Source organism: Silene latifolia, chromosome Y (assembly GCF_048544455.1).
Source record: "Silene latifolia isolate original U9 population chromosome Y, ASM4854445v1, whole genome shotgun sequence".
Taxonomy (NCBI): domain Eukaryota; kingdom Viridiplantae; phylum Streptophyta; class Magnoliopsida; order Caryophyllales; family Caryophyllaceae; genus Silene; species Silene latifolia.
In genome coordinates, this window is record NC_133538.1 from 28,198,569 (window position 1) to 28,211,459 (window position 12,891).

Below are 12,891 nucleotides of genomic sequence, written 5' to 3' on the forward strand. Positions count from 1 at the left end.
TCCCCAAATTCTGCAGCGTTTTCCCCAAATTCTGGTACGCAATTTTACCCAGAAACTCGATTACCCAGAAATTCGAACTTAGAACCCTAATTGTAATGGCGGAACAGATTTGTTACGATATTCAGGACCGAAGTCTCTGATACCACTTGTAATACACTTAGGGAATTGATTCCGAGAATGTATTACAAACAGCAAATCGATTAAAGGAATCCCTAAATTGAAGAAAAAGATTCGATTAAAAGATTCAGTTGAATGATTGAAATTACAGAGAGTTTATGAGAGTTTGTTGAGAGAATTGTTACAAAAATGAGATAACTAATTCTGGTAAACTAACTTCCTATTTATGGGATAATCTTGGCGCCAAAAGTTGTTATTTGCCAGTCTGTTATTCCTTGCTGATGTGTCATTCATATCAGAAAGTCTGTTACACAAAGCTCCTGAATTTCATGATGATGGGTCTGAGAATCATGCCAAATATCACACAAAACGAAGCTGCTTCTTTAATCTAAGGAACAAAACGTTGTTTGCTTATATAAAGCTATTAATTGAATTTCGACTAAATCCCGGCAAACAGTCACCCCGCTAAGATTCAAGTCAAATTACTTTCTATCGGATTGTACTCGACTCTCGAATACAGATAAAATGGGTTAGTTTGGCTTCCGCTTTGTGGTGGTGTTGCAAAAGTCGATTGATAAGGTTAGGGCGACGGATCTGTTGGTGGTCAGGAAGGGTCTGGAAGTTGGGGGTGAGAAATAAGGGATGCATTTTCCAGGAATTGTAAAAATTGAAATCCAGATTTGGGGACTGATGTCTGATACACACAAATGGGTGACTTGGGGACTAAATGAATAACCAGATCCGACTAAATGAATTACAATAATATGTATTGCTCCAATGACACTTGACTTATTTAAGTCAGCATGTCTAAAGAATAATAAGAAACAAATATCACCACATTTAGATGAGACAAATATTTTACTTTAAACAATGCATTTTACTTTTAGCCTATGTATAAAACATTATCTATCTTAATCTGACACGAATATAACCGTCCTAAATGAGAAATCGTATTAAACGAAAATACTATTTAACTCTTTTAATGTTTAAAAGGATTATTAAATTGAAAAGTAGTTTACTAAACTTTTTTGCTGATCATTTCTAATACAAATACAAGCGATAAACAGGGTTAAATTTACATGAAAAATATTGTGAAAGATTACGCCTTATGCAATCTATCTCAATTATGCGCGTAACTAACCCGCTATTATTTGCCAACAATTTTATTTAAACACCAATTCGACTACTTATTACCTTGACGTGCCAAAAAAAAATATGTAAAAACCAGATCACACATATTGGATCTCAAAAGCCTCTGTAGTGGAACGACCCGGCCAACGGCCGGGCTTGAACACTAGTGCATATATATATATATATATATATATATATATGTATATATATATATATATGTATATATATGTATATATATATATATATATGTATATATATATATATATATATGTATATATGTATACATATATATAGAGGTAGGATCCGGTGAGAACGATCATTCGGTGAGAACGGTGAGAACAATAATAAATAGCCTTTCGCTCCTACCACGTGCACATACATTATAATGACAATACGTATAAAATTGACTCAGTAATCATCACTTTCGCAGCTTCATCTTTCTCTTTCAAATTACTAGCCAATTTCAAACACCCGTATTCCAAACAAATTGTCAATCAACCCATTAATTACAATTATTATTCCATCAATTATGATAGCTTAAGTAGTTAACCTCCTGATCATCCCTTCAATTGATTAATTACAATTATAATTGTATCTTCAATGTCGAGATCACCAGCCAGAAAACTACAATGATAATAATTGATTAATTCATCAATCCTTCAATGTCGGTATTGCTCAAAGAAAACTCCAGTTTAGGTTCTCGAAACGATTCGTCGCACTCAAGATCAATGCCAGTTCAAGTTCCGGAAACTAAACGATGCCATTTTGGTTTGATACAGCTTCTGCCACCATCGTCGAGGGCAACAACGGTGGAGCGTGACTCGACACATGAGCTCTCCAATTATGACATGCTGCTCGTTTTTGTTCGGAACGATATCGTTGTTGAGTAAACGACGGATTCAAGCGTCGTATAAGAAAAGATCGTCGCAGTTGTATGCCAATTATTTTCTTATTGTTTGGTGTTGATAAATTATTTTCTTATTGTTTGGTGTTGATATTGTTGTCTGAATATTTAAGGCAGTGATACCAATTTATAACTTAACTATGAGTTTCTGAGTTTTTCATTTTACCATAACTAAATAATTAATCTCTCTCCCACTCAATTGATCTACACTAATTTTTGATGTGTGTACACTAATATTTGATGTATCTAGCATCTATTTCAATGGATCTTAACATAGATACACCCAATTAGTTATTAGGTACATCAAAATTGGTTTGAGATACATCAATATATACACCAATACACTAATTTCGATTAGCTCCGACAGTGATGGACTTGATGAATATTGAACGTCATCAACCAGTTGTATACCACCGACCATCCATTTCGGGAAATTTTCCTCGGAAAGTGTGATTGTTTGTCGAAAATGTTATTGTCGGCGTTACGGCGACGATGGTAACACGGTAGTTGTGCACCAACGGAAAGGAGGGGAACGCTTGGAGGGACGAACTGATGGTGGGCTTCGTCGGAACGCTGGAGACCATTTGAAGGGGATGCCGAGGAGAATCTCGCTGGAGCTCCGGTGAATGGAGTTGTAGGTAACAGGGGTTAATGTATCGTATAATGGAAGATGGGTGATTTGCCTTTAGTGGAGCCGTGGAGGGATAATTTAGATTTACTCCCAACCATTCATATTTAGTGTAATCTAATGGTAGATATGCGTTCTCACGGAATGGTCGTTCTCAACGGATCCTAAATCCATATATATATATATATATATATATATACATGTATATATATATACATGTATATACATGTATATATATATACATGTATATATATACATGTATATATATATATACGGTCCGGATCCGGTGAGGCCGTTAATTATTGCGAGGCGGCCGGCCTCACCAAATTCCTTCATTAATCCTTCATTTGTGGACTAACCTCCTATTATTCATTGGGCTGAAAATTAAGGGGTCATTCTAAATCTTTTCATTTAGCCAAAAATACTTTCTCTCACTAAATTAGTAAATCATAAAAAGCCCAAATACACCCTATCTCTCTAAAATATAACAAACAAAATCGTTTTTCAGAATTCTTCAGCAAGCAAGCTCGTCGTTCAACGGAAATTCCTCAGCACGAAAGCTCATCAATTTGTTCATCGATTGTTCATAGATTTCATTAAAACAACATTCAACAACGTTGATTCAAGTAATTTCAGAAGAAAATTTCGATTAATTTTCAGGTAGTTTCATAATTTTGATTAAAATTAAGTATATTCATACAATTCTGTCAATTGACTCATAATTTGATGATATCAGGTTCGAATTTGATCAAATTGAACGATTTCGTAAATAGAACGTTCGAATTTTACCAATATTTTGAGCGATTTCCTTTTTCTCGCGATTTCGTACTACTTACTACATTGTTTTTGACGATTTTGCAGCTCTAATTGCTATGGAGATTGTAGATATCACAATAATTGATGGTAATAGTGCTATTGAATCAGGTATATCGTTTTTTATTTAATTATTGTAAAAATCTCATGTTTTCTGATTCAATTTGCATTTGTCAAAATTTCTACTTGCGATTTGACCAATATTTTGAGCGATTTTGTATTTAAGTTTTTTTGCAAGGTTTAGTTTATGAATTCAGTCGATTTTGTGAATTTAGGACCTAATTGTGTGACTGTAAGAGTTGGTTGACTGACTCTTGAAGATGATATTGAGTTGATTTATGAATTGAGTCGATAAAATGTAATACTCCGTATGTGCTAGCAAATAAGTATTTCTGTTACTTTTTTGGTGAATCTCAGACTTTGTTTTGGTGAATCTCAAACCTTGTTTTGTGAATCTCAAACCTTTTTTAGTGAATCTCAGACCTTACTCAGTGAATCTTAGCAAATAAGTATTTCTGTTACTTTTTTAAGCTCTTTTCCTTTTTTGGTGAATCTTAGACCTTGTTTTGTGAATCTCAGACCTTGTTTTATGAATCTTAGAGCTTTTTTTGTGAAAGTTGGTCATCATAAGTGGTTAGAATCACCTTTTCTGCTATTTTACTTATTTAGTGAATCTTAGACCTTATTTTGTAATTAAAACATAAGTAATATTCAGCAAACTTAAAAATCTCGAATTAACTAAACAACAACATTCAAAAATAAAATAAAATAAAGCTGATAATTAAATAAAAAGCTAAAAAATTAAGCAAGATATGATATTTGTTTAGTTTATCAAGCACCCCTATTTGTTCGAGGCAATGCACATAGAGCAATATTGATATAGCTATAGGTGCAACATTCATCTGCATCAGCGAGTGATCTTCCTGCGTGTTTCGATGAATATGGGACCCTTCTACAAACTGGAGTGTAGTTAAAAAATTTTGAATCAAGCCTAGATGCTACCCATAGAACGGGCCCCTGAACTCAGGAATAGGTAGCCAGCCATTCAGATCTAATACGCCCAAATTGCTCGAACTTCTCCTGCAACTTAAAAGCCTGTTTGCAGCTAGTTTCATTTGTGTCAAATTGAATTAGTACTAATCCCATAAAATGAGAGGTCTGCCTGCACATAACAGGCACCAAAGACTCTATCTCATAACCTTGGCTCGTTAAACAATCAGCCAATTTAGAGAGGTCGCGACAAACATACTGCCCTTGATCCATATAACCTGGAACATTCGCCAAAACACAAGTATAGGGGAATACAAATAAATGAGACATTGTGTGCAATAGGGATTTTTGAAATATTTTACTGAAGAGAGAAGAGAGGTTATTGGGTTATAATATTAGGTTTCAGAAATTAGATATTTATAGGCCTGGTATTTGGCACAACTGTCAACATTGCCTGTTCGCATTACCCATATATTAAATTTTTTGATTGAATGCTTGATTGTTCAATGTCCTTTTCTTGGGAATGGAAGTGTTATTAACAAATCATCAAAATATCCTGATACATACAACCTGGCCTTTTCTTAAAAGTGAACTCATAATCTTCACCAAAAATCATTATTAAAAGTGAACTAATAATCTGAAACAAAAATCTTTTTAACTATTTGAACTAATAATCCTGATACTTTATTTAGTGAATCTCAGCCTTTATTTAGTGAATCTTGGCCCTTGTCTTGTGAATCTCTGTTGGTAAAAGTTTGAATTGGTTTTAACCTGTGACTCAATCATTTTATCTTGGACTAGAAGGTTACTGATAAAATTTATTTATTTCTTTTCCTGTGAAGCAGAGACCCTAGTTTGTGAAACTAGAAAGGTTATTTTGTGAAACTTGGACACTTAATAACTAATAACTAATATATACAACCTGGGTAAGATTAAAACTGAACTAACAATCTGAACCAAAAAGTGGACTTGTGAATCTCAGTCCTTGTCAATGTGAACCCTTCTTTAGGAATGACCTATTTTGTTCTCTTTCTTTATTTGTGATTCTCAGACCTTGTTTTGTGAATCCTAAGGCTTAATTTGTGTAACTCGAAATTAATATTCTGAGACTTTATTTCTGAATCACCTATTCTGCTCTCTTCCTTCATTTTGTTATACTTTCTTCATTTGTGAATCACAGACCTTACTTAATGAATCTTAAGCCTTGTTTTGTGAATGTGAGCTGTGACTTTGTGAACCTTTTATCTTCTTAGGTGTTGATTCAAATGTCAACAACAACAACTCAGAGGGTAGTGTGACGCCTCGTGTCGGTTGCGGTGAGGTTCCTTGCTCTAATGTTGGTTCTGGTCAGGGTGGTGAGGGTTCTACTACTGTCTTAACAACCCCTACAATGCCAACTATTCCACACCTACTACTCTGGTAACTTACACACCGAGTGGCACTGAGCAATGGATAAGTAGGATTGAAGAGAAGTTTACACCCGTGGTTGGCAAAACATTTGTGGACTAAGAGTCAGCGATGTTGTTCTATAAAATTTATGCTATTGCTTGTGGGTTTGAAGCAAGGAAGTCTTCAACCAAGAGGTTTAAAGATGGTATTATTCGAACAAAATGCATGGTTTGCCATCGTGAAGGTTTTAATAAGAGGAAAAGACGTGCTCCCCAAGCTGATGCAAAAACAACAACCGTTGAAACTGGTGACAAAACAAAAGCTGGTGCAATAAGTGGAAATAGAAAAACAAAAGCTGCTAAAACCAGTACGAAAAAGGGTGGAGGTGCAGGTGAGGCTAAGAGTTCCAATAAGAAAAGTGGTACAAGAATAACTAAAATTAAAAGGTGGGGTTGTGAATCAATGATAAAATTCATGTTCTATGAAAACATGTACAAGATTGAACAATTCCGTGAGGGTCACAATCACCCAGTGACGCCTGTCAAAAATAGGGAATTTGAAAAACTTGCTGTCAATATAAATCAACTGAACGAATATCATAAGCAATTGATTATCCAAAATTCGAGATTGAATGTCGGGGCTATTTTAACATACAACTTATGCAAGGAACAAGCAGAGGGTTTTGAAAATGTGGGAGCTACCCTTATGAAGTTCAAGAATTTCCAAAGGAATTTAAAGTGTCTACTTAATGGCAAGGATGGACATATGTTCATCTCTCGTTTAGAAACCCTCCGAGAGAAAAAAGGGTTGGTATTTGTATATGAAATAGATGCTAACAGTGTTTTGACAAGAATTTTTTGGACAAATACGGATTCCATCAGATGTTACGCTTTGTTTGGTGATGCTATTTCATTCGATCCAACCTATGGAACGAACAAATTTAACATGAAATTCGCGCCTTTCACTGGGATTGACAATCACAAAAGGTCAATAACATATGGATGCGTGCTTTTAGAGCATGAAGACGATGAGTCATTTATTTGGGCATTTCAGCAGTTTCTGAAAGCAATGGGTGGCAAAGAACCCAATTACATCATCAATGACCAAGATGCCGGAATAAAAATGCAGTTCCAGGTGTGTTTGGAATATCTTACTTTTGTGAAACTGGTTATTTATTAAGTGAATCTGGAACATTATTCGTGAATCTTGAAGTTTATTTTGTGAATCATAGAGCGTGTTTGTTGAACTCATATGGTAATTTTGTGAAACTTGATCATAAGTGGTTGAAATCATGTGCTTTGCTCTTTTCCTTTTTTTTGTGAATCTTAGGGCTTATTTTGTGAATCTTAGATCTTGATTTGTGAAACACAAAGCTAATATTCTTAAACTTGGTCATAAGTTGTTGAAAGTGCCTATTTTGTTATTTCTCTTATCTTGTGAATCTGAGACCTTGTTTAGTGAATCTTAAAGCTTGATTTGTGATCATAGAAGATAATACTCTGACAATAGATAATGTGGATTTTGTGACTTGCAGCCGTGTTAAAAAAATCAAGACATCGATTTTGCATGTGGCACATTATGAAGAAAGTAACAGACAAGGTTGGGAGCACAATTTGCAAAGAGACTGATTTCTTAAGTCGTCTGAACAATGTTGTCTGGAGCGAGGAATTGGAGCCTGAGGAATTTGAAGAGAATTGGGCTAAGGTCATTAGCGAGTTCTCGTTAGAAGGAAATAAATAGTTGACTCGCAAGTTTGCGGAACGGGATCAGTGGATACCTGCTTATTTCAGGAATTTGCCGATGGGCAACATTTTAAAAACCACACGAAGATCAAAGAGTTCGAATAGCTTTTTCAAGATATTTGAAAATAAATATGGGACTCTCGTCGAATTTTGGATGAGATTTGAGAGTGCCATGAACCAACAAAGGCACAATCTAAAGCTTCTTGAAGCACAGAGCCACAACTCAATGCTTGAAACCCTATTCGGGTCAAACTGGGAGGCCTATGCAGCGAAGGTCTATACACATGAAGTGTTCTTCGACTTCCAAGAGGAGGTTAAATTTTTGGTAAATGCGTGTAGTGTTTGTGGATACACTCCACCAGATCTAGTAACTAACTTTGAAGTTTCAATTGTTGAGGACGCAAACAAGCGAAAGAGATATGCAGTTGAGTACAATAGGAGAACAATGTATGTCTGTTGTGCATGTAAACTGTTTGAAAGGAAAGGTATTTTATGCAACCACATCATTTGGATTTGCTCGGGAAAGTTTAAGGAAATACCTGAGAAATACATTATGCGTAGGTGGAGTAAGAATGCACTCAGAAACCCGGTTTAAGATTTGAATGGAAATCTGCTAGAAAACTATGATCTTACTGGTAATAGTAAATTTGGAATGTCTCGGGTGTGGTCTGAGATTTACGCAACTGTTGGTATGCTCAAAAGAAAAGAAGAAGAATCAGATATGAGAGAGTTTGCCAAGCTAATTAAAGAATTCTGAGAGAAGTTGGAGCCAAACCCAAAGCCTTTGACCAAAGAACAAGAATTGGAGGTCCTTCTCAACTGCAAGGCTCCAAAAGAAATCAAGATCATACCACCTAAAGTCTCTAGAAACAAAGGTAGTGGTAAAATGATGGTGAGCAGTAAAAAAAAGGCAATTTTAAAGGCAAAAAAACCGAAAAGGTTGTGTGCTAAGTGTAAACGCATGTCACACCACGATAAAAGAAATTGTCCAAATGAGTTTGCAGAGCATCCTCCTGAGAATCAAGTATGTATAATTCTACTCTTGTCTTTCCATTTTAGTATTACTTAAAAACTCAACTACTATTGTCTACTAATTCTTTTTTTTTTTAAAGTTTCTAATCAAGGTTTGATTCTTCACATAGGGAGACACATCGGAAGAAGAGGAAGAAGGGGAAGAAGTCGAGGATGAAGATTGATGTAAAGGAGTATTCTTAAGCAACGAGAATAGACATGACGATTGAAGAAGACAAGTTTTAAGCTCGTTTTATTTTGGTCAATGTTGTGAATCCTGGAACTTATCTTGTGAAACTGGAAGATAAAATTGTGAAACTTGGTCCTGAATCTAGCATCAAGCATTTTTATCATTTCAGACCTTATTTTGTGAATCTCAGACCTTATCTTGTGAATCTCAGACCTTGTTCAGTGAATCTTAGGGCTTGTTCTGTGAAACTTGTTGGTGGTTTAAATCATCTATTTTGCTCTTAATTTTGTGAATCTCAGACCTTATCTTGGGAATCTCAGACCTTGTTCAGTGAATCTTAGGGCTTGTTCTGTGAAACTTGGTCGTGGTTTAGAATCATCTATTTTTCTCTTAATTTTGTGAATCTCAGACCTTATCTTGCGAATCTCAGACCTTGTTTAGTGAATCTTAGGGCATGTTCTGTAAAACTTGGGCGTAGTTTAAATCATCTATTTTGCTCTTAGTTTTGTGAATCTCAGACCTTATCTTGTGAATCTCAGACCTTGTTCAGTGAATCTTAGGGCTTGTTCTGTGAAACTTGGTCGTGGTTTAAAATCATCTATTTTGCTCTTAATTTTGTGAATCTCGGATCTTATCTTGTGAATCTCAGACCTTGTTCATTGAATCTTAGGGCTTGTTCTGTGAAACTTAGGGCTTGTTCTGTAAAACTTGGTCGTGGTTTAAAATCATCTATTTTGCTCTTAATTTTGTGAATGTCAGACCTTGTTTTGTGAATCTCAAACCTTGTTCAGTGAATCTCAGAGCTTGTTGATTTAATTACGACGTTTATTTGTTTTCAATGTTGTGAATGATGGACTTTAATTTGTCCAATTTTTTACTTGGAAAGTTTGTGAATCCTACGGAAGGTGATTTCGTGAAACATGAACTTAAATGTGGGAAATCGTATAACAGTAGTCCAAGCCAAGCTCAAATTGCTCAACTCAATGTCAAATTAGCTACATAAGTCACATAAGTGAGCCAGAAAAATTATTGACTTTACAACTATCAAATATCTTTACAAGAGTTGATGAAGGCAACAATCTTTACAGGAGCCAAGACCCACTTTTGCATATTATGACTTCACATCATCCCATCAACACGGACAATTGTCTTCTTTAATTAAACACCTATACAACCAAAAACAAGTACAATCGACTTATTTACGAAATATTCGCCAAAGTTATGAAGAAATGAACTTCACATCATTTTTAAGACAATGAAGTGTACATTTTTAGTATTTTCATCCCATCTAAGTAGTTCCAACATGATCTATTTTCATATTGTGGCAATTTCTGCAAAGAGCGACATATATTAGTGAAGTACATAGACAACCAACCTATCTTTATTTGGTGAATATCAGACCTTGTTTTGTAAATCTCAAACCTTGTTCAGTGAATCTCAGAGCTTGTTCAGTGAATCTCAGAGCTTGTTGATTTTAAACCACTTATAATGACCAAGTTTCACAAAACAAGCTCTAAGATTCACTGAACAAGGTCTTAGATTCACAAGATACGGCTTTATTTTCGTATACTAATGAACTTACCTCAAAATATTCACTTTTGGTCCATAAACTATCATCGTCCAAGGCACTCAACCACTTCAACAGAAAAACTCCACAATCAAAACTAGACAAAAAAAACAGCAAATGGTTTAAAATCAACAAGCTCAAAATAATAACTATTGATCTGTTAACAAAAGGAAAAAGATACATGCTTACATACCATGTTGTTTGTTGAGGGACTTTGAGATTGACAAATTCGTTCGTGTGCATGAACTCTAAAGATTTATATGACTCTCCCAAAATAGATGAAACATGATGCAACTGAAAAAGAAAAGGCAATAACAAGATCAAAATATATTTTGGAGTATACTTTTAAAAGAAAAGGCAATAACAATATTTTGGAAAAAAAAATCATACAAGCTCTTTGGCATGCTTGTTGTCAGGATCCACATTAATATCCACGCTTAAGTCAAGGATGAAATTTTTTCCCTGTTTTATATCACAGATACAAGCCCACCAATGCTCCGGCAGCGTGTTACTATGGAAAGGGATAAAAACCTGAGAAAGTAAATGTACAAGACAAACCAAGAGATTAATGTTATAATAAGGAAAATAAGGTCCAGGATTCACAAATTAAGGCCAAGGATTCACAAAACAAGTTCACAAAATAAGGTCCAAGATTCACAAAACAAGGTCCAAGATTCACGAAATAAGTTCCAGGATTCACAAATAAGTTCACAAAATAAGTTCACAAAATAAGTTCCAAGATTCACAAAATAAGGTCTAAGATTCACAAAATAAGATCCAGGATTCACAAAATAGGTCCAAGATTCACAAAATAAGATCCAGGATTCACAAAATAAGTTCACAAATAAGGTCAAGGATACATAAAATAAGTTCACAAAATAAGGTCCAAGATTTACAAAACAAGGTCCAGGATTCATGAAATATGTTCCAGGATTCACAAATAAGTTCACAAAATAAGTTCACAAAATAAGTTCCAAGATTCACAAAATAAGCTCCAAGATTCACAAAATAAGTTCCGGGATTCACAAAATAAGGTCCAGGAATCACAAAATAAGTTCACAAATAAGGTCAAGGATACATAAAATAAGTTCACAAAATAAGGTGCGGGATTCACAAAATAAGCACCAAGATTCACAAAACAAGTTCCAAACATATCAATGACCTACAAATAAGTAAAATAAACATCACAAATATCTGACCTTGTCGATATGGCTACCATCAACTGGAGTGTAACTGTCCTTTATGTATTGACCCCAAATAATGGGGTTGTTTTCTCGATGAAGACCCTACAAGTCACAAAAAGGCAATTTTAGAAACAAAGCAACTTTAAGAACGCAAAATACTTGAATATCAAAATATAAAGGATTTGAGACTGACAAATATTTTTGTTGGAAAGTAGAGTAAATTTGTTCTACCGAGTGTGCACTTAATTCCAAACATATCAATGACCTATAAAATTAAACTTGTTAGGAAACATACACATCGAGTGACCTGATTTTATGAAACGTGAACAAAATGAAACAGGTTGAGTGGCGTGAACAAAATGAAAACATGGGCAGGAAAAGGAAAATAATACTCAGGGGTTACTTACCTGATCCATAATAAGGCCACGCGGTCCAAGGGTCTGCAAAGCATCTCTTGTGACTTCCATCCACGGAGTGGACACCATAACCTCACTTCATTATTGATAAAATGCAATTAGTAGATATATTTATTACAATAAAAAAATCAAAAAATCAAAGCAAAAATATGACATTACTGTTGAGTTTTCTTTGATCTCTTTCGAACAAAATTCAGCAATTCCATGTCAGTGTATCGAGACCATTCTAGTGCATCATTTTGTACTATTTCTCTGGATAGGTTCTCGGAACATGTAGTAATTTGATCACACGCCCTCAACTCCTTACTAGCAGATGGTTTATCGAGGCCGGAAACAATTGGTGTAGAAGGAGGATCAATGTTCCCTACCACAGGAGGAGGAGTAGAAGTCGTAGGAGTAGCTAGAATAGTAACGGTGGGGTGAGTGGGCTCACTGTTCTCAGAATATGTAATAATTTGATCGCACGCCCTCAACTCCTTACTGGCAGATGGTGTAGAAGGAGGATCATTGTTCCCTACCACAGGAGGAGGAGGAGTAGAAGACGCAGGAGTAGCTAGAACAGTAACAGTGGGGTGAGTGGGCTCATTGACGGAAGGGACAGCATCAATAGCACTGGAACTTGTTTCCATATCTCTTTCCCTTGTTCTCCTCCTATTGTACTCAACCCACCGTTCTTGATTATGATGATGATCCACTACCACTGTGGGCTCAGAATGGTCAGGTTGTTCATCATTGACGGGAGGGACATCATCATTGACGGGAGGGACATCATCAATAGCAGTATTATGAGAGGGAGATAAAAGATGATC

At 35.4% G+C, this 12,891-nt stretch overlaps 1 protein-coding gene across 1 annotated transcript; it reads left to right on the forward strand.

The window, feature by feature from the left end:
- Positions 1-7,886: 7,886 nt before the first annotated feature.
- LOC141627769 (protein FAR-RED IMPAIRED RESPONSE 1-like) lies at positions 7,887-8,309 on the forward strand. Its single transcript, XM_074440991.1, has one exon. The coding sequence runs from the start codon at positions 7,887-7,889 to the stop codon at positions 8,307-8,309; it is 423 nt and encodes a 140-aa protein (XP_074297092.1).
- The last annotated feature ends 4,582 nt before the right edge of the window (positions 8,310-12,891 follow it).

Coding starts and splice junctions, on each gene's coding strand:
- LOC141627769 (XM_074440991.1), top strand. CDS start 7,887: ATGAACCAACAAAGGCACAATCTAAAGCTTCTTGAAGCACAGAGCCAC.